This window comes from Cricetulus griseus, chromosome X (assembly GCF_003668045.3).
Source record: "Cricetulus griseus strain 17A/GY chromosome X, alternate assembly CriGri-PICRH-1.0, whole genome shotgun sequence".
Taxonomy (NCBI): Eukaryota; Metazoa; Chordata; class Mammalia; order Rodentia; family Cricetidae; genus Cricetulus; species Cricetulus griseus.
The window spans coordinates 94,246,914-94,269,140 of NC_048604.1; the positions used below are offsets into that span (position 1 = coordinate 94,246,914).

At 35.7% G+C, this 22,227-nt stretch overlaps 1 protein-coding gene across 4 annotated transcripts in view; it reads left to right on the forward strand.

Moving 5' to 3' along the window:
• The window catches only part of Rps6ka3 (ribosomal protein S6 kinase A3), a 110,212-nt gene that overhangs the window by 58,499 nt on the left and 29,486 nt on the right, over positions 1-22,227 (forward strand). For all 4 annotated transcript variants that reach the window (XM_027432762.2, XM_027432757.2, XM_027432759.2 and 1 more), the window contains 10 exons: positions 6,073-6,153; positions 6,931-7,010; positions 7,495-7,601; positions 13,582-13,619; positions 13,810-13,952; positions 14,833-14,903; positions 18,793-18,881; positions 19,061-19,125; positions 19,432-19,534; positions 20,172-20,296. In XM_027432762.2, coding sequence (XP_027288563.1) covers positions 6,073-6,153; positions 6,931-7,010; positions 7,495-7,601; positions 13,582-13,619; positions 13,810-13,952; positions 14,833-14,903; positions 18,793-18,881; positions 19,061-19,125; positions 19,432-19,534; positions 20,172-20,296 — 902 coding nt within the window. The remainder of the gene's footprint in view (positions 1-6,072; positions 6,154-6,930; positions 7,011-7,494; positions 7,602-13,581; positions 13,620-13,809; positions 13,953-14,832; positions 14,904-18,792; positions 18,882-19,060; positions 19,126-19,431; positions 19,535-20,171; positions 20,297-22,227) is intronic.

Here is a 22,227-nt window from a genome sequence, read left to right on the forward strand (position 1 = left end):
CGCTTAGATTCTGAACTGGCTCCTGTTAACAGCTTTAAATTTGGACTGACTTCCAGTGACTTTCCTACTAGGCTAAGAATCATATGACTTGAGAACAGGACTTGCCATTTTAGAAAAGAAGTATCATCAGTTCTAGATAGTTTAGGTATTGATGGCCATGTAAATTTACGTGTAATTTGCAAATCATTAAAATAGCCAAGAGAATATTTGTATTGATCATTTATTATTTCAGGTTTTCCTGGTCATTCAGTGTGGGTATTATCATCATGCCAAGAAATTTCACCGTGTTCTGCAAAACAACATATCCTCCTTTGCTTTCATTTTCTTGCTTCTTTTTCTGAATACATTTTCTTTTCTGTACAGTCTTTACTTCTGTGGCAGTAACACTTGATTCTTGCTAGAATTGGTGAACTAAAGTTTTTCAGCACCTACCTTTTTAATCACTGCATTTTTAAAGTATATACTCCTGAATCCCATGTTATGAAGTTACATATGTGGAACTCTGACAGATGGTTCACAAAAGCAAGAGAAGTTTCTTGTTCTCTCATATTTAACAACATTACAAAACTGGAAACTTAAGATACTAAAAAAGGATATAAATATCTAATCTCTATGGGACAAAGCTGTTGATCCTGTACGCCTTTAGCTTTCAAATTCGTTAGCTGGACATCCAGATTCTGGTTGAATTCTTAAAACTTAAAATAAACAAAATTTTTCTTGAAAAATATACCTTAAAAATGAGAAGGGAACAACTTTGTCTAATATTAAAACTTGTTTACAATAGTGATAGTTTGGAAAAGCAATGCAAACATACATCAGTACAACAAAATAGTAAAATATATATTAAATTTCATTATATCTATCATAAGTATTAAGTACCTGCTGTTCTGCCTGTTAAAGCCAGTAAATAGAATAATAGGAAATGAAATAATGGTTTCACAAGTTGTTTAGCTACTTGAAAAACAATTATTCTGGTCTATAACAAACTTCATCCTATCTGAATTTTCATAATTTTTAATGTCAAAAAGACTCAGAAGGAGATTTGCAAATTTCAACAAGCAAATTGACAATAAAAACTTTTAGGGGAGGGAGAGGAGACTCAGTGATTAAGACCCAATGGCTACTCTTGAGAGGATCTGGATTCTATTCCCACCACCCACATAGTGGCTCACAATCTGCTGTAACTCCACTCCTAGGGAAACCAATGCCCTTTTCTGACCTTCTCAAATCTATTAGGCACACATATAGTACCCAGATATAGATGCAAAATTTTGCTGTACACATAAATATGTTTTAAAGTTAACCTTTCATACAATGTAAAATAGTTTGAATAGGGAACAGAAAAATGTATGCCTCAAATATTGTGTTAATGTAAGAAGTTGGGGGACTGGAGAAATGGTGTAGTTTGTAAGCACTTACAGGGAAGTGTAAGGGCCCAAGTTGGAATCCCAGCACCCACCCAAAAGCCCAATGTAGCCACATGTATGCCTGTAACCCGTCAGTACTGTTTGGGGCAGAGACAGGAAGATATCTGGAGTTAGCTAGCTCTAGGTTTAGTGAGAGAGCCTGTCTCAAGGTAATAAGGCAGGAAATCGTAGAGCAGGACACCTGACATCCTCCTCTGGCCTACAAGCACGCATAAGCACATACATACATGTACACATGTATATGCATTCAATACATACACACACACACACACATATATATATACACTCTCATACACAAACAATATTTACATATGGAGTTGTCTCTGGGGTGGTTTGACCACTGCAATAACTAGTAATATTAATAGTTTATTAAGCTTATTAAATAAGAATCCATAGTTGATCCATAAATTAATGAAGAAAGGAAATCTTTTCCTTGCAGTAGAATTCCAGTTAATAAATGTAAAAATATTGGTGAAGGTAGGAGTTGATAAGTCATACTATTACAACCTTATGTAAAGAACTTTGAATAAAGTTTACTTAGAAAGAGAAAACTTTTGAGTGGGGACTATAGAAATGGGTTGGTGATTAATTGCACTGGCTGCACTTCCAGAGGACCCAGGTTCAATTCCCAGTTCATGGTGGCTTACAATCATCTATAACTCCAATCCCAGAGGATCTACTGCCTTCTTCTAGCCTTTGTGGGCACTAATTAGCCACCAATGATGCACAAGTATACATGCATACAAAAGGTCCATACATACCAAAAACAATAAAACAATAATAATTTTTAAAAACTTTGAGGAAATGATGAATGTTGCTTAAAATAGAAATATATATTAAATAATATGCATTTTGAAAAAGTGTATACTAAGTAATAATGAGTTATATCATGATGGCAGCATCATTGAAAGGTAGTTTTGCATTAAGTTCAAAGTTGTCATTAATGCTGCTGAATTAACCTGAGGAAATAGCCTTACAAATGAGTTCCTACACTTGAAAATATTCACAAAAATTTATAATAATAAGATTAAAAATTGCACAGATATTGAAAAAGGAATGTTTGGAAAATCATGGTATCATTCTTAATATAAAATAGAATTGAACAAAATGTTGTTGCATACTTCAGAGGATCCAGGTTCAATTCCATGTATCCACAAGGCAGATCATTACTGTCTGTAAATGTAATTCCAGGGTATCTTACTGCCCTCTTCTGGCCTCCACAGGAACTGCATGAACAAGGTAACAGACATAGCAGGCAAACCACTCATACACCTGAAATTAATGTGTTTAATATGATCATAGAAGTAAATGAAAACATAACTGAAAAATATAGCACACCTGCCTATTACAAGTATGTAAGATTATATACATATGAGCTATGGAAGGAAACTCAAATGTGTACAAGCATCAGAGTTATAGAATTGTAGGCTTCTAGATAACTTTGGATGTTTTCTTAAACATGGATTTTGTTTTTAACAAAGTTTTCTCATCTAAGACAGCTGAACTTTACCCCATCTCCTGCCTATCCTAATTCTTGACCCTTCCAGAGTCACTGACGTGCTTCTTCTCACATTTACTTTCACATTTCAAAATTGTCTTTGCAATCCTTTGGTTGTTTTTATTTGGAGCCATAATCTGTTTACTTCCCAACATCAAATATTTTAGGATTTAGTTGTTTTATACTGCCATCTACACAGTTTGCATGTCTATATCCTCCCAGCAATGTTCTCATTATTTCTGGTTTATAAAAATGGATCATAACTGGATGAAATAGTACAGTGGAATATATGTCCTTCACATCTTTGCTATATTTCCTTTTTCTGAATTCTTTACCTACCTTTTACTCAGTATACTTTCCTTTTGGGTTGTGTGTATCTCTTAATAGCTACTACAGAAAAGGCAACTACATGGTAAAATTTGTGTCATCTAGCATGTCTGAAAGTATATTCTGCCCCCTTACTGAATTTATGACTTGATCAGGTTTACAATTGTAGGTCACAAATAAGTACTATTCAGATATTGGAAAGTACTGCTTCCATTGTCTTCTTGTTTCCGTGTTCCAGTGAAGAAGGCCATTGCCATTCTCTTTGCCAGTCCTTTGTGTGTTAGCAACTTTTCCTCTCCGGAAGTCTATAGATAAAATCTTCTTTATTTTTGTGTCCTGAAATTTATAAAGTAGTATCTTTTGAGTGCATGGTGTAAAATTTCATCATACGGAATATGGGGGTGGTTCCTTTGAATCTAGGGACTTATATTTTCAAGTTCTGTGAAAGTTTTTTGTCCTGTATTACAAAATGTCAGGTGTTACAAAATGTATGCTCCTCAAGTTTTATTATTTTTTACCTTTCCGGGTTTTGAGGTTTTTTTTTTTCATTTTGTCTCATGTTTTCTAGAAAATTTAAAGCAAAACTTATGGTAGTAATTTCTCCAAAACATAAAATTAATGATGTTGGTAATTCAGAAATGCCAACAAAAAGCCATAAAGTACTTCTTTTAAGTGAAAAGCTGAAATTTCAGCAAGATGTTTTGGGAGAAGGAAATAGACTGAGACTGAGAACACCTTCAAAGAACTTTTAGTATTTGTTTCTATTTATTTCTTACAATGTGTAATGTGTAAATTATATTTCATCATAGGTATGTGTGTGCAGGGTTGGTGTGTCAGTATTTTTTATTGATTTATTTTTTACATTCCAATCCCAGTTCCCTTTCCACTCCTCTTGCTCCCCCTACTCTCCCACATCCTCCCATCTTCTCCTCGGAGAGGGTAAGGCCTCCCCTAGGAAGTCTAATTATTTCTCATCATCTCGTTGAGGCAGGACCAGTATGTCAGTGGTTTTAGGTACCCAGGAAGAGTCCTAAAACATGGCCCTTACAGATAAGAGCTTGCTACTATTATTTTTCTATTAATGTCATTTTAGTGGGGTTTTAGAAATAATTAACAGAATGCCCATGTTTACCCAGAAGTCATTCCATTTCAAAGTTCTTACTAATACACTGAGTGGAATCAACTAGAAGGTAATGACATTAAATCAGTTTCATGGGGAATTTCGTAGTCTGTCAGCTTAAATCATGCATCATTACATAAAACAATTTTCTATATATAGTCTTGGAAACACAAGCATTTCTTCACACTCACTCTTATATTCAGAGGATGACTTACTAGATTTCATTCTCTCCATCAGTCATGGGTGTCAGGGATCAAAGTCTAGTCATCAGGCTTAGCAGTAAGCACCTTTGCCCACTGAGCCATCTCTCATTGGGGTTTGTTTCCTAGAGATCTTATTTCTATGTTTTAAATATCTGTGGTTCCCTTGAATTGAAAACAAAACCAACAATCAACAGTTCCCTCCCCCCAACATCCCATCTTTCTTTCTCACTTCATCACTAACATGAACATACAATGTTTTTGTTGTTGATTTGGTTCAGTTTCGTTTTTTGAGACAGTCTGATGTAACTCAGGCTGCTGTCAAGCTCACTACATAGCTGAGAATAGCTTTGAACACCTAATGCTCTTGCCTTCACCATTATAGGCTCTGCTCAGGAAATGTTTCTTTCTAGAAAAGAGTTTTGCCACAAACCCAAATTCTTCCCAGCATTTCAAGTTATCATAAATCGGGATCCTCCACATGCCATCTTTCCTATAGTGAACCTCTGTTTCCACACTAATACATCTCCTTCCAAGTCATCATTTATACCCTGTGTCTGTTCAGATGTTGGTAGTCCATACCTGATCTCTTTTAGAACCTGTCTTTCCCATCCTACTGGAAAATCCCACTGAAAGAGTCTTAGAGCTTCTAGCCTAACCCTGCTTCTTCTTCTAGACTTCTAGTCTTCCTATACAAGTAAAACTGATCTTTACTTTCCCTTAACTTCAGTAATACTTATTGCTGGTAATAAACTGCCCATTGGCCATATTCACACTGCTGTTTTTTGAGATAATGATAGTCCAATACCTTTTATACACAGACTTTGGGTATTAACTTTATCCAAGTAATCACAAATTCTTCAAAGTTATAGTAGAATTAACCAGTTTTATACCCTAAAGGTAAGGGAGGCTCCAGAAAGTTTAAATAAGTAATTTACTCATGATTATACAAATTAGAATAAATATCTTTTTCACTAAAAGCAAAACAAAACCTTTGGCTCTTTCATCTCTACATTTCCAATCTACCCTTCATTTTCCCCCTCCCTCAAAATAGACCATTTGGGATATGTCTATCCTTTACCAAGTCTGACACATTTTATAGATACTTCATGAACATTTGTTGAGCAGATAGGGTTAGTTAAAGTTTGAGACCTATTTCAGGTTATTGTTTTCATATTTCATGACATGCCTTGTTTTTTTTAAAAACTTCACATGCTTTTTGCCATTTTCCAGAACTTCAACTAAAATGCTTCTAAACCCAATACCTAATATATTTTATATATTTTTAACTTCGAGCATAGTTTATAAACACACATAGTTGCTTTTGATTATGTAATGTAGTGAAAAGTTATTTTTATAGATTTTAAAGAATTAAAGGAATAAAAATTCATGTGTTATGCACATAGGCAAATTTTAATTTGAAATGTAATTTAAAAAGAATTTGTTTTAATATGACATTTGAAAAACCTTGCATTGTATCATGTGTGCAATCCTTTATAGTTCGAGACCGTGTTCGGACAAAAATGGAGCGTGATATCTTGGTAGAAGTCAATCATCCTTTCATTGTCAAATTGCATTATGGTAAGTTTTGAACCACCTCTCACCTTATCCCTTTACCTCAATTCCCTCACTCTCTGAGTATATTCAGAAATACTAAAATATATAGAGATACATAACACTACATCACCATTTTAGAGTCCTTGTGTGTTAGCCCAAACTGATGACAAGAAAGAAGCCCAATATCAGCATTGTAAAACTTTTATCACCTACATTTCTTTTTTCTGAAAGCCAAGTGTGTAAAAAACATAGAATCCTTGTACTATGTTATTAAATCTAACCAACACACCCCTGTGGCATAGTTATGTGTCATAATTCATGGTTAAAGAAATCTTTCTGGTGTAAGTTTTTCTTACTGATCACATTTAGGATGATAGCATTCTTGGGGGCTGGAGAGATGGCTCAGGAGTTAAGAGTATTAGCTGCTCTTCCAGAGGACTCAGGTTTAATTCCCAGCACCCACATGGCAGCTCACAACTGTCTGTAACTCCATTTCCAGGGGATCTGATACTTTCACACCAGTGCACATAAGATGAAGTTAAATAATTAAAAAACGAATGATAGCATTCTTAAGGAAACTCTTGCCTATTGAAAATTTTGTTCCCTGATAAGACATCCTGTATTTGACATTTCCTCATGGAAACTGAGAGAATCAATCTTTTCTTCTATGTAGAAATAAGTTTAGATTTCTGATATCACTTATTTGCTAAAATAATAGTTCATTTATGAATGAATTGACTTAATATAAGCTTAAAAAGTAAACTACAATGATTTAAACAGAAATTTTGTTTCTTCATTCAGCTTTTCAAACTGAAGGGAAGTTGTATCTTATTTTGGATTTTCTCAGGGGAGGAGATTTGTTTACACGCTTATCCAAAGAGGTATATAATTAATGTCTATTTTTAATTTATTTCTACTCATCCTATTTCAATAAAACTCTGTTATTTCAATGTTGCATGTATCATACTCTTATAACACAAAACTCTTTCATTCAGGAAACTGAGTCAAAAAATTTATTTTCCTATCTTTTGAATTTATACTGAAAGCAGCACTTTACCTGGAGGAGTTGTCTTAACAACCCCCCCCCCGCTTTCATAATTTTTAAAGAATTGATTATATATCAATAAATGTCCTTAGTAATTAGTTGTGTCAATTCAGCATTTATTCTCAAGATCATTTTCCATTTCTAAAATGTTACTTGACTGATTAGATCATTTTGAAAATTTCTTTCATGAGTAAGTTGTAACTAAGTCTATACCTAATTCACATATTTACAAATTGAATATTTAAAATTTTAGATGGAACCTCACATAAAAATCATAGACATAAAAAGAAAATAAAGTTGGGAATATTATTTTGTTTTAGGTGATGTTCACAGAAGAAGATGTCAAATTCTACTTGGCTGAACTTGCACTTGCTTTAGACCATCTGCATAGCCTGGGAATCATCTATAGAGACTTAAAACCAGAAAAGTAAGAAGCCATGCTATTACATTGAATTCAGTGTGATACAGCTGTGCAGGAGGTCAAAAATGTAGTAACTTTATAGATCTCCACATTCATTAAAATATTGTGCTTCACATGTCAGCTAACACTAGATGATATTAAACTTGTACAATCTTTGTTAAACAACACTGTTAACCTGTTTTCATTTACTTTGCTTGCTTGTTTGTTTTGAGACAGGGTCTCTCTATGTATCCCTGTCTATCCTGGTGAGATGGCTGGGCACAGACAGACATGAGAGTGAGTTACAGTTTCTTCCCACTTACACTCTCTCTGCCCAGCCATCTCATTTCCTGTTTCCGCCCAGCAATCTCACTTCCTGTCTGTCTGTACAGACCTCCAGACCTCTATGATTAGCTAGTGGCAAGTTCCATTCTCTAGTCTTCAGACAAGCTTCATTTGTACAAGCAAGATATCACCACACTGTAGACAAGGCTAGTCTCAAACTCAGATCCACATGTCTCTGCATCCCAAGTGCTGGGATTAAAGATGTGCACGACTACCACTGGCTTTCTTGGTTTTTATTTAGATTCTTTGATTTTTAATGAGGTTGAAATCTGTTGGTTGGCAGTTTGTATTGGGGGGGTTCTTTTTTTCTTAGAGACTCTCATTTCTTTTTTTTTTTCTTTTTTTATTTGAATTAGAAACAAGATTGTTTTACATGACAATCCCAGTTCCTTTCTCCCTCCAGCCTACCCCTACCACCCCCCAACTAAAACCCTACCTATCACATATCCTTTCTGCTCCCCCTGGATGGTGAGGCCTTCCATAGGGGTCATCAGAGTCTATCATATCCTTTGGGATAGGGCCTAGGCCCACCCCTGTGTCTTGGCTCAGGGAGTATTCCTCTATGTGGAATGGGCTCCCAAAGTCCACACCTATGCTAGGGATAATTACTGAACTATTACAGGAGGTCCCGTAGATTTCCGAGGTTTCCTCCCTGAAATCCATGTTCCTGGGATCTGGATCAGTCCCGTGCTGGTATCCCAGCTATCAGTCTAGGGAACAAGAGCTCCCCGATACTCAGGTCAGTTGTTTCTGTGGGTTTCACCAGCCTGGTCTGGACCCCTTTGCCCCTCACTCATCCTTCTCTGCATCTGGATTCCAGTTCAGTTCGGTGATTAGTTGTGGGTGTCTGCTTCTACTTCCACCAGCTGCTGAATGAGGGCTATCAGGTGGCATATAAGTCAGTCATCAATCTCATTATCAGGGGAGGGCATTTAAGGTAGCCTCTCCTCTGTTGCTTAGATTGTTAGCTGGTGTCATCTTTGTAGAACTCCAGACATTTCCCTAGTGCCTGATTTTTCTGTAAACTTAAAATGTCTCCCTCTGTTATGGTGTCTCCATTCTTGTTATCTTCTATTCTTCTGTATTGGGGGGGTGGGGTTTCTATTCATTGCCTTGATTCATTTTTCTTTTGGAATGTCATTTTTCCCATTGATTTAAAAGAGAACTTTACAAATTAAAAAAAATAATTACCTTCAGTTCTTTATTTTGTATGGATATAAACACACACCATGGCACATATTGCAAATTAGAAGACAACCCATAGCAGTTAGTTTCTCCCCTTCTACCATGCATGTCCTAGAGATTGAACTCAGGTTGGTAGCAAGTACCTTTACCCACTGAGCCATGTTGCCAACCCCAAACTAAGAATTCTAACAATTTATCCAGGAACAGTTGAGCATTCATGTAGTCATATCTCTTGGGGAAACTTAGGCAGGAGGATTACTTAGACACAGATCTGAAGCCAGTCTAGGCAGTGTATTAAGACCCCTATCACAAAAAGGGCGTTTCACATATATTACAAATCTTTTCATTAAAAATTTATATTGTTTTAACTGATACACACTTTTGTCTCATTGGGCCAACTAATCTTTTGTGATTTCTCCAAAGACTTATTTATAACATGAAAAATCAAAATCCAGAGATAGATATTGGGGTTCAGGCTTCAAGCTGAAGATCAGAAAAAACAAAGTAGCTAGCTCTTATCTGTACCTCAGACCGAAAGGGCTGTCCTGTCCTCAATGTGGCTGGAGACTAATTCTCTAAGACTGACTTTACTTCTTCCTTTTATACCCCTCAAATCCTGGCATTAAAGGTATGTGATCCCAAGTGCTAAGATCACCTTTTTGTGAGCTGTTTCTCTTTAGGACTGGATCAATTTCATGTAGCTCAGTGTGGCCTTGAACTAATAGATCCATCTGCCTGTACTCTGAGTCCTGGAATTAAAGGTTTGTGCCACTACTGCCTGACCTCTATGGCTTATGGATAGCGTTGCTTTCTGATACTTAAGGCAAACTTTAATAAATCATGATATATCACCACACTTATTGGTAGAAGAGTTTTTCCCAATCTCATGATGTTTTTTCTTTAATTGTACTTTTTCTTTCTTTTACTTGGCTCTATGAAGAATGGTATAGAGCTAACCCTTTCTCCAAAATACCATTTATTGATGCACACCTTTATTCCCAGCACTTGGGAGACACACAACTAGGTGAATGTCTGAGGCCAGCCTGGTCTGCATAGCAAACTCTAGGACAGGCAGGACTACATATAATATTCATACAGGAGTTGTTTTGTTTTTCTTTTTCCAAGCATATAATCAGGAGCCTTGCTTGCTCTATAAAGGTTGTTTTTAAACAGCTTTATTGAGGTGAGATCTACATCTTATAATGGGTAACAGAAAGCTAAGGTGAGAATGTCACTTGAGTTCATGACCTACCTATACAACATAGCCAAGACCCATCTCAAAATATAAAGCATGTTTGACTGTAGAGTTGGCTCTGCAGTTAAAAGCACTTAAGTGTTCTTCTAGAGGACTTGGGTTTGATTCCCAACACACACACATGGAGGCTCACAACCATCTGTAACTCCAGTCCCAGGGCATCCAGTGGCCTCTTCTAGGCTCCATGAGCACCAGACATGTTCATGGTGTACATATATACATGCAGACAAAATAATCCATATATATAAAATAATAAATCAAAAAAATTGAAAAAATCATACAATTCATTGTTTCTAGCATACGAAGCAATCACCATTACCAATTTTTTTGTTACTATTTAGCATTTGGGTTTTTTGGGGGGTTTTTTTGTTGTTTTTTTTTTTTTACAGTCTTACCCAGGCTAGCCTTGAACTAGGTAGCCAAAACTGTGCCTGAACTCTTAATCCTCCTTCCCAAGTGTTCTGATGGTACTTACTTCAAGGTGTTATAATGATATATTGTGACAAAATAAAGGGCATGCTTTTATGAAAGCCTGTAAAAGGATCATTTAGAAATTACCATGCTTTTTACAATTTATATATATTTTTCATACAGTTTGGTTTTTATTTCACAAAAGATTATTGCCTCTGCCCCCCAAGTGCTGGGATAAAGACTAATGTCACTACTCCCATCAGCTTTCTAGATTCTTTTAAACTATAACTGTGTTTTAATAAAATGTTTATAACATTCACTAATAGCAGAGAACATTAACTGAATATTTCTGTCAAAGACATATATTGTTAGCTTTAGAAATTCATTTGTTTTTTATACTAACCTCAAAAAATTCTTTTAAAATATGCATTTGGTCTGGAAAATATAAGTACTACATTTTTATCCAGATTTTCTTTTCTGAACTTTCAAAATTACTAAGAATAGGACTGAGAATTGTTTTGTTTTTAGAACTGTCTTCTGTTCAATAGAAAGGGCCATATTTTTGTCATCTATCTTTTGTTGATTAATTGTGTGTGTGTGTGTGTCTGTGTGTGTGTGTGTGTGTGTCTGTGTCTGTGTGTGTGAAGCATGCATGTTCCACAGCACTTGTATAGAGATCAGAAGACAACTCTGTAGGTCCCAAGGATCAAACTTGCATAGCAAGCACTTTTACCTGGTGAGCTATCTCACTGGCCCTTATTTTAGTGTCTTTTACGTTCCCAAAATATACTGGACTGCTTCATAAATAAGCATAATTACAAGTATTTTTTCCTATTTAAGTAGCTTGTTATGAAAGTAACTTGAAAAAATATGTCCCTCCTCAATTATTCTCAGTGCTAAACTTCAGCTTAATTATGTTTGAAAATTATGTTAAGAAAGTTGGTGACTGAGCCAGGCACTGGTGGCGCATGCCTTTAATCCCAGCACTCAGGAGGCAGAGGCAGGTGGATCTCTGTGAGTTCGAGGCCAGCGTGGTCTCCAGAGCGAGTGCCAGGATAGGCTCCAAAGCTACACAGAGAAACCCTGTCTTGAAAAACCAAAAAAAGAAAGTTGGTGACTAACTTGGACAGGAGAAAGCCCAAGAGGCTTCAACCCTGCACAAAGAACTATAGGAAACTAAGGAGTGCTGAGAGCAGGAGAAATAGTCTTCTCCAGGGAAGAGCGCACCAATTGGTTATCCAAAAACCAAATGATCAGCTCTGAAAATAGGTATGCAAGTAACATTATACACACTGAGGAGGTTATATTAGCAGTATATGCATGCATGCATGCATGCATACATACATACATGCATGCAGTAACAATTAATGGAAAAAGAGGCCATGAATTTGAAAGAGCAGTATATGGGTTTGTGGGAGGTTTGGAGTAGTGAACAAAGGCAAAGGAGAAATGATGTAATTATAATCTCAAATAAGAGAAATAATTAAAATTAATTTTGCCCCAGTAAAATTTTATTATAATAACATTTGATTTGCTTTTAGTTCATATTAAAAGTAAAAAAATGCCTCTATTATATGATAGCTTATTATTTGACTTTGCAGGTTAGTATACTAGCATGCCTTCCCAAAATACAAGTATGGGTTTATAGCTTAGTATTTAGTCCTTCCTGTGAATCCATAATTTGACATTGCCCCCACCCACAAAAGTTATATGCTCAAAGATACAGAGACCCACAGCCAAACATTAGGCATTGGGCGAGTAAAGATTGTAGGAGCCAGAGGGGCCAAGACACCACAAGAAAATGGCCCACAGAATCAACTAACCTAGGCTCATAGGGGCTCACAGAGACTGAACCTACCATCAGGAAGCCTGTATAGATCTGACCTAGGTCCTCTGCATATGTTATGATTGTGTAGCGTGGTGTTCTTATGGGACTCTTAAAGTGGGAGCAGGGGCTGTCTCTGACTCTTTTGGTCTGCTTTTTGTCCAGCCTTAATATGAGTGGATATGCCTAGTTTTATTATAACTTGATATGCCGTGTTCAGTTGATACCTTGGGAGACCTGCCATTTTCTGAAACAAAAGAAGGAAGAGTGGATCTGGGGGAGAAGGGATGTGAGGTGTGGAGGGACTGGAGCGAGAGGAGGGAGGAGAAACTGTAGTAGGGATGTTATATATGAGAGAAAGAAAGAAGGAATGACCAAAAAAATTAGCTGTCCAAACTAGATAGTGTCCTTTTCCAGATGTTCCTCATTATGACCCAAAGAACTCACTAAATAGCCATATGTTCTCCTCCGCTGTGTCTTTATACATCCTTTTACTAAGAAGAAGTAAGGATTAGTGGGAATGCCTTTTAAACCCCCTGTAGACAGATTTCATTCATTCAACAAATATTTTTTTAATATTTTTCTTTTATTTGTGAGATTATAATATAATTACCCAGAGGAGCTGGATAGAGTGGTGCACACCTACAATCCCAGCAATTGGAAGGCTGAAGCAGGAGAAAGGCCTTGAGTTCAAATGTGATTCTGTCTCAAAAAAGAGAGAATTTAGATTGAAAATGTACTTCAAATTCTAGTATGTATGGATGGATAAGAAGATTTAGACAGGTTATCTCAATAGAAGAGCACTAGAGAGAGCATCTAGGAAGAATATAGCTTATTTAATTGTTTTCTTAATCATTACTCATGACCTAATGTAATCCTTTAGAGTAAATGTGGTCAGCTAATGGTTGAATAATTTCAGTTTCAGCCTCTGTATGTCTCTGTGTAGAATGATTTAAAAGCATTTTTCTGACTTTGTTTTCTTCCAGCATACTTCTTGATGAAGAAGGTCACATCAAGTTAACTGGTAAAAGCCCTCATTTTATTAAATTATTCTCCCCTGTATTTCTTTTAAGGTTGATTATGTTAAAAAATGAGTATTTAACTGTTAGAATTTTAGGCTAATATTTCTAATTATAAATAAGTACTTGAATTCAGAGTTTAACATTTATGTAAAAGACTTTGTATATTTATCAATTCAATATTTATTTTGGCAGATTTTGGCCTAAGTAAGGAGTCTATTGACCATGAGAAGAAGGCTTACTCTTTTTGTGGAACTGTGGAATATATGGCTCCAGAAGTAGTCAATCGGAGAGGTCATACTCAGAGTGCTGACTGGTGGTCTTTTGGTGTGTTGATGGTAAGACATAACTTCTAATTATTAGTGCTACAAGTTCTTTTGTTTTTCAAGTGAGACTTGGCAGTACATATATTATGAGAGGAAAAAAGCTAGTACTTTGATTTTCAAAATTTTCTATTTTTAATACTAAGTAACCAAATAAAAATGATTAGAGAACCATATATGATTGCTTCTATCTCAGCCTAATTTGAAAAGGTCAAAATATGTTTGATTTTTCTACATTATGTGTTCAACTTGCCATCCATGAGCTGCTTGTGCTCTAAAGATATGTGAATATAGCCCAATGCAAAATCATAAACTTATCTAAAACATTAAGAGAGCGAGAGATTGGGGGTGTCACATGTTAACTTGATTTGACAGTTCTCAAGCATAAACTTTATAAATGACAGCATTGTGTTACAGTGTCACTGGGTTAGACAAATCCAAAAGCATTAGTAATGTTTATTCTTTGCAAAAGCTTCTTAGAGAAATCTGTTGGCAATAACCCTTTAAAAAGCTTAATGGGAAATTGGCAGGCTGTTAGAGTAGTCACGTGTTTACACTTTTAAAATGCCATTTAAAATTTAATCATATTTTATATTTCTGCAGAATTATATAGTTTGGTTATTTGTGTTTTATGAATGATCAAGAAATTCAGTATTAATATAAACATACATGTTTATTTTTAAAAACTAATGTATTGAAGCACAGCTTGCATATTAAGTAACACTATAAAGAATGATTGATGCAGTTTTAAACAAGAGAAAGGGGGAAAATGGCTTTCTATAGGTAGCAATTTTAGAAGATTTAATTATAATTAAGATGATGATTTTTGCTTTTAATCTTCTGGCCTTGAAACTTTATACTTATTGGCTAATACGTCTATTTTACCTTTCTGTAGTTTGAAATGCTCACTGGTACACTACCTTTCCAAGGAAAAGATCGTAAAGAAACAATGACTATGATTCTTAAGTAAGTACTCCCAAATGAACATGTTTTGGAGAGGTTTCAAAATAAATGCTTCAGACTAAAGACAAATCATGAATGCATGCATGCCTTTCTTTGTTTATCCCTTTCCTAGGCATGCATTTATCGCTTATGTGTCAGGGTACTCAAGAATTAAGTACAAAGCTGTTCTAAATGTTACTGGTAATAGTAAAAATTATATCAGTAACAATAGAGTGGATTTATGACAATGGTATATTGATACAGTTGAATCTTTATTACATTGCTCTTCATTATATTTCTTTATCCAACACTATACAAATATAAAACAATTTATTTATATTTTGAGACAAGGTCTTACTGTGTAACCCAGGCTGGTTATGAACTCATGATTCTTCAGCCTTACCCTCCTCAGTACTGATATTATAGGCATGTACCACCATGCCTGACTAAAACAAGTCTTGATTCAGGAGCGATACAAAAGCTGGTCCAGGCCTTTATATGAACATAATATGCCATATAGCAAAAAAAAAAAAAAAAAAAAGATATGTCACAGTTCCATGCAAGAATTTGTGTCGTCTTACAAGGAAGTTAAATAAATAAAGCTTAGACCCAAAAAGAACTGATTCTGTGATTTTATTTATAAAGTTTACAAACCCACAAAACTAAAGCGTAGTTTAAGGTCTATATTCAGAATGTAAAAGCAGAGACAAAAATAAGAAAAATATTAGTATGTTGGATGAAAGTTTCTGGCACTGCTATCATTCTTGGCCAGACGGCTAATTATTGAGCTCTGTATTTTGGGTGAGCATTTGTTTTGACAGTTTTTTGGCATGTTATTCTACACAAGAAAAAGTTTAAAAAATACTTATTACGTACGAGCCAGATGTGGTGGTGCACATCTTTAATCCCAGCACTCAGGAGACAGAGGCAGGTAGAATCTCTATGAGTTTGATGCCAGCCTGTTCTACAGAGTGAATTCCAGGACAGCCAAAGGCGCACAGAGAAACCCTGCTCAAAAAAATTAAAAAATACATATTACATTAATGAATGTTCACTGAACTTTCACTATCAAACTTTGATTGCCCATCTCCTGATTTCAACTAATGCTTTCTAGTGTTCAAAAAAAGCCAAGCCCTTTCTTTGACCTACCTGGCTTTCCTTTACAGTTACTGCATTATCTTCTTTTATCCTTTCAACACAAAGCCTCTGTAAGTGTAGTCTGTGCTTTTTGTTACTTAGGATTTTTCAGCTTCTTTTATTCCACAGCCTATTTGTTCACCCCTAGCACTCTACTAAAACTGCTCTCTATTTGATTGTCAGTGGCCTTCTAGTTGCTAAATCATGACAGGTTGTCAGAAAGGTAATCCTATTGTTCATTCATATGATTCATTCAACAAGTAATCTTGCTGCAATCCTAGAACTGCAATATGAAGAATACTGAAAAGACCTTCAGTGCCTCATAGTCCTTATGTTCTAGTGGGGGGAAGTATAGCATTAACATTTAAATAAATAGAATAATTTCAGATGTTATGGGATATCTTAGGATATAATTCCTTTGTTAGTGACCAGTGTGAAAGAAAGCTCATGAGTTATTTTAGAAGAGAGATATAAGGCAAGTTTCTCCAAGGAGTGTTTGACACTGTTGGTGGTGGTGGCGGCTGCTGTTCCTGTTCCTCCCCCTCCTCCTCCTCCTCCTCCTCCTCCTCCTCCTCCTCCTCCTCCTCCTCCTCCTCCTCCTCCTCCTACACACACACAACACACACACACACACACACACTCCCTCCCTCCCTCCCTCCCTGTCTTACCCTGTCTTACCTTTCTAACCATGGTCTTTTGGTTTTGTTTGGGGTTGTTTTTTGGTGGGTGGGTGGGTGGGTGTGTTTGTGTGTGGGTGGGTGTTTTGTTTTTGTTTTTCAAACAGGGTTTCTCTGTGTAGCCCTGCCTGCCTGTCCTGAAACTAGCCCTATAGAAGACACTGATCTTGGACTCAGATAATCACCTGTCTCTGCCTCCTGAGTATAGTGCCTACCATCTCTTTCTAGATTGTTCTCTGCTACCCTTGGTAGACCACCGTTTCAAGACTTCTGTTATATTCCTGTTACTGAATACAATAGTGCTTTTACAATTTTTCTCAAAAATGCATAATTCTATAACAAACAGTTATCTTCTCAAAGGGGGATGCTGGATATAAATATTTAGAAAATGATAATAATGATTTATATACTCTAGGTTTCTTAGTCTTTTATTTGTAATATATTTTCTTTCTTTTATGTCTTCAACATGAAGGATGTAAAAAATCACAGTCCACAAGCTCACTGAATCATAGAACAGTCCTTATTGTTGTTGCCAAGTATGTAGGGGCATAATATTATTTAGTAACATTTTGGGCAACGCTAACCCAGTGAGTAAATTCAATCTAAATTCAACCTTTAAATTCATTTGAAGGGGTATTAGGGAAATGGCTCAGCTGACTAATAGCACTTATTTTTGCAGATGACCCCTGACTGCACACAACCATTTGTAATTCTAGTTCCAGGGGATCCAATGCCCTCTTCTGCCCTCCTTGGGCACTGCATGCACATGGTGCACACACATGCTTGCAGGCAAAACATTCACACATAAAATTTAATTTTTAAAAATTAAAAAAAAACATTATTTGAAGGTCCTTTACCACGTCCCATGATAAATTGGGCACCCACTACTGTTCCTTTAGCATTCTTTTCAAATGCCTTTCTGGGTTTGTCTTTTGGTTAATTGGTTGGTTTGGGGTTTGGTTTTATGAGAGTGGATTTCATTGTATAACCCAGGCTGACCACAAACATGAGATCCTCCTGCCTTAGTATCCCCAGTACTTTGATTACAGTATGCAGCACAATTCCCAGCTTTGGATTCACCACTTAATGTACTGTGGTTATCTATATTAATATTCCATAGACTGAAAGGGGGTACTATCTTTAGCTTTGTACCCAGAGCACTAAGCAATATCTGGCACATAGCAATTCAGTAACAATTCAATAAGTAATAAATAGATCAATTTCTGAAAAGGAATTTCTGTGCTAGCTGTTTTCTCCAGGTCTGTTGTTAACTGTCATACTTACAGAATCTTTGGTTTCTTTAGGTTGGGGGAATGAATGCAATTCTACATTGTAGCTGAAACAGACCATAAAGTATCCAGCCTTGTACTTTTCAGCCAGTGTGCCATAGGATCTCCAATGTTTCATAAACTTCTTTCCCATCAGTTTCCCGTCACTAGAGGACTGTTAAAGGAATTGTACCACAGGAAAGTGGCATATAAAGCACATATTTTCTCTGCAGTATTAGGTTTCTTAAAGTCCATTTCAAAAAGGGTTCTAGGGCTATATTTGAAAACCATTGATCTAGAATCCAATCCCTTTTGCTTATAAGGAAGCACTAACAGGCAGAAGAATAATAGCTATAAGTAAGGCTCAGATGACCTTATTCTCATAGTGATGATATTTATAAATTACATTTACTCAAAAACCTCTACATGTATGCTTGTGGCAACTTTATTCATAACCATCCAAACTGAACTCAATTCAGGTATCATTCAGAAGATAAATAGATGAATGAACTAGCACACCCATATAGGAGGTTATTCATGCACATGAGAACATTACATAAAACTAAAACTACACAAACACCATAAGTGCAAATAAAGCTGGAGCCATCTGAATAATATCAGTAGATTATCTTAGAGTCAAGCCCCCAATTGTACATTGCATTATAGTTCTATAAGATATTGCCATTGTAAGAATTACAGAATGATACAGAGATTGCTATTATTACTCATAACTTAGTATCAATCTATACCTATTTCAAAATGAAAAGTTTAATGTTTGAAGAAGAAAAACGCCTCTGAAAGTTAAATGTTGTTACATGGATTTATATTTAGAGCCAAACTCGGGATGCCACAGTTTCTGAGTCCTGAAGCCCAGAGTCTTTTACGAATGCTTTTCAAACGGAATCCTGCAAACAGATTAGGTAAAGACATTGAATTAATTAGTTTCCTTCATAAATTTATGTTGTTTTTTCCAGTGGAAGGTGGATATTTATTTTTGTGGTGGGGCTATTACATATTCATAAAATATTGAAAGCAAAAACTGAATAGTTGTGCACATTTATCCTTGATATAAAACTATTAACCAATCAATTTCTGATAGGTGCTGGACCAGATGGAGTTGAAGAAATTAAAAGACATTCATTTTTCTCAACAATAGACTGGAATGTAAGTACAGGCTGAAGATACATTTGAGGGAATTAAGGGGGCATTTCCAAGGCTCTGGGTATTCAACTACTTTAAATAAAAAAGAAAGTTTGAACTGTTATTAAAAATTAACACTTGGGTGGTGGTGGCACACACCTTTAATCCCTGTACTTGGGAGGCAGAGGTAGGCAGATAGATCTCTATGAGTTCGAGACCAGCCTGGTCTACAGAGTAAGTTCCAGGACAGCCGGGACTATACATGAAACCCTGTCTCAAAAGAAAAAAAAAAAACCCAACCCATGTCTAAATCTTTCTTGTTTCCAACAGAAACTGTATAGAAGAGAAATTCACCCACCTTTTAAGCCTGCAACTGGCAGGCCTGAAGATACATTTTATTTTGATCCTGAGTTTACTGCAAAAACTCCCAAAGGTAAAGCGAAAACATGAAAATTCAAACGTAACACAATGGCTGTCTCTTTCTTTCTGGTTCAGTTAGAAAATCTTTTCCTTGAATCTCCTAAATTTGCTTTGTATCAACTTTGCATTTCCCCAGTAAACATGAGCCATATTATTGATAAATCATCATGTAAGGCTATGATGTCTACAATGAGAATCACATGTAGCTGATTGAATTTAATTACAATTAAGTTTCTTAATAATAGTAGACCATTTCAAATACTCAATAACTATATGTGGTTACTTTCCATATTGGACAGCACAGAACAAGAAAATTTCCCTTGTTCTAAGAAAATGAATGGGATGACAGTAATTTCAAATGTCATTAACCCAATAATTCATTGATACATTATGTTCTTCAAACATTAACTCTTTTCTAGGCTCTGAGAGTAAATTAGTAAGTAGGCTGATGATGGTTGCAATAGGTAATCAGGACAGATCTAATACATTGCTTCACTGAGGTATCCTGAACAGCAAAAGTGTATTTATATATGTGTACACATGCCAGGTAACTGAGAACTCCAGAATAAGAGAGAAAATTCAAAATGTCAGCTGTTTTTCCCTTAAATGCTTTCCAAAGGCTCATCTTAGTAATTCCTCATTCCTTTTAGATTCACCTGGCATTCCACCTAGTGCTAATGCACATCAGCTTTTTCGGGGGTTTAGTTTTGTTGCTATTACCTCAGATGATGAAAGCCAGGCTATGCAGACAGTTGGTGTGCATTCAATTGTTCAGGTAAGTAGTGTCTTAGTAACTTAAAATTTGAAATGTTAAGATGTATTTTAGCATGTGAATAGTAAGGTTAGATTTTATGTGCTGACTTTAAGTGAACACCTTAACGTATTTTAGATCATTTACATCAGAGACATTTCTTTCATATAATTGCAACATCAAACAAAATCCTATGTTATTTGAAAGTGAGATTCTAAGAGAATTGAGGTAAACATCACTATTTTATTGCACCCTCTTCTAGACCTCAAAATGTTTATTAGGCCTAGTATATTTCATCCCTTGCCTCTGTCAGGTCATCGATAATAGATTACAAGTCCATGCTGCCTGCCTAGCAAGCTTTATAAAAAGTAAGAAGCTTTGTCAACTATTCTCACAGTTACTCAACATTGCTGTTGTTGCAGAAAAACCAGCCATGGTGCCATTTGTACCTGGGTAATCCCAGCATTCAGGAGGCTGCAGCAGGGGGATCAGTTTCAGTGTTAGTAGGGGCTGCAGAGTTAGATCAAGGCTAGCCTTGGCTGCTTAGCAAGATCAAGTAAAAAAAATAATAAAACTAGCAAAAAACATAAAGTCATGGATAATTCTTATACAAATGTACATTGTTGAGTACCAGCAAAACTTTGTTTATAAAAACAAGCAGTAAATAAATAAACTCAAAGCAGGAACTGGAGGCAGAACTGAAGCAGAATCCGTGGAAGAACAGTTTTCTGGCTTGCTTAATCTGCTTTCTTAATACAACCCAGGACCACCCACTCAGGAGTGCCATTGCCCACAATGGACTGTGCACTCCCACATCAACCATTAATCAAGAAAATGTCCCACAAACATGCCCACAAACAAATCTAATGGAAGCATTTTCTCGGTTGAGGTTTCCTCTCCTCTGATAACTCTAATTTGTGTCGAGTTACCAAATAAAATTATCTAGCATAGTACCTTACCCCTTTATATGATCTCATAATCAGATTTTGGGGGGGAAGTAGGTAAAGTACTTTAGAAGCTGGTTTCTAAGTACATGTGTGTGGGAATGGGAGTGTTAACAACAGAAAACTAAATGTATAAATATTGTTAAAGGAGTATAACTAAGATTCCTTTCTTTTTGTCATAGTATTGTGGGAAGATAATTTTAATTCACCCTGTGTGATCATTATTCATTGTGTACACATACTGAGATATAATATACATCATAAACATGTAATTACTATGTTGAAAACTAAAAATACATTTAAAATTTTTAATTCATCTTTTAAATCATGGGTTTCAAATAACCTTTTGGAAAATTACATTTTTAGGAAAAATTAAATTGCTTTTAGGGTATCATCAATGTTTGAATTTATTGAATTTGCTTGATGAATAAGTTGCTTTTTAAAATTGTTTTGTTTTATATTGCCATGTGTGGGTGTGGTGTAATGCTGGGAATTGAACACAAGTCCTCAAGCAATGATAGGCAATCTGTCTCTCTGAATCACACCCTCAGTCCTACTCGGAAGTGTTGTGATTTGGTTTTTTGTTTGTTTGTTTGTTTTGTTATCTTTCCATTTTCTAGAAAGCCAATTAAAACACCATGATTCAAATAAAATTTAGGTTGCAGTATTTTGTCTCTTTTTCTGTGTAAAGCCATGAATGTATAGCAGTTTTAATATAACAAATACCTAACATAAAAACTGCAAACTTAAATATTTTACAAAATACAAGTTGTACGCTATACAAAATTCTTCAGTGTGGAGTGTCTCATTTCAGCATAGTCAAGAGCAGCCCAAGTTCCCTCTGCCTGCTTAGGAAAATAGGAATTTTCTGTTTGCCATTTACCAGCATTAGCCCCTAACTCATAAAATAGCTTCCTTAGCCAAACATATATAAGCTATGGCTTAAAGGCAAAGAAAAGAGCGCATAGTTACTAAAAGAAAATGACAGAACAATTCAGATTTCTCATTCTG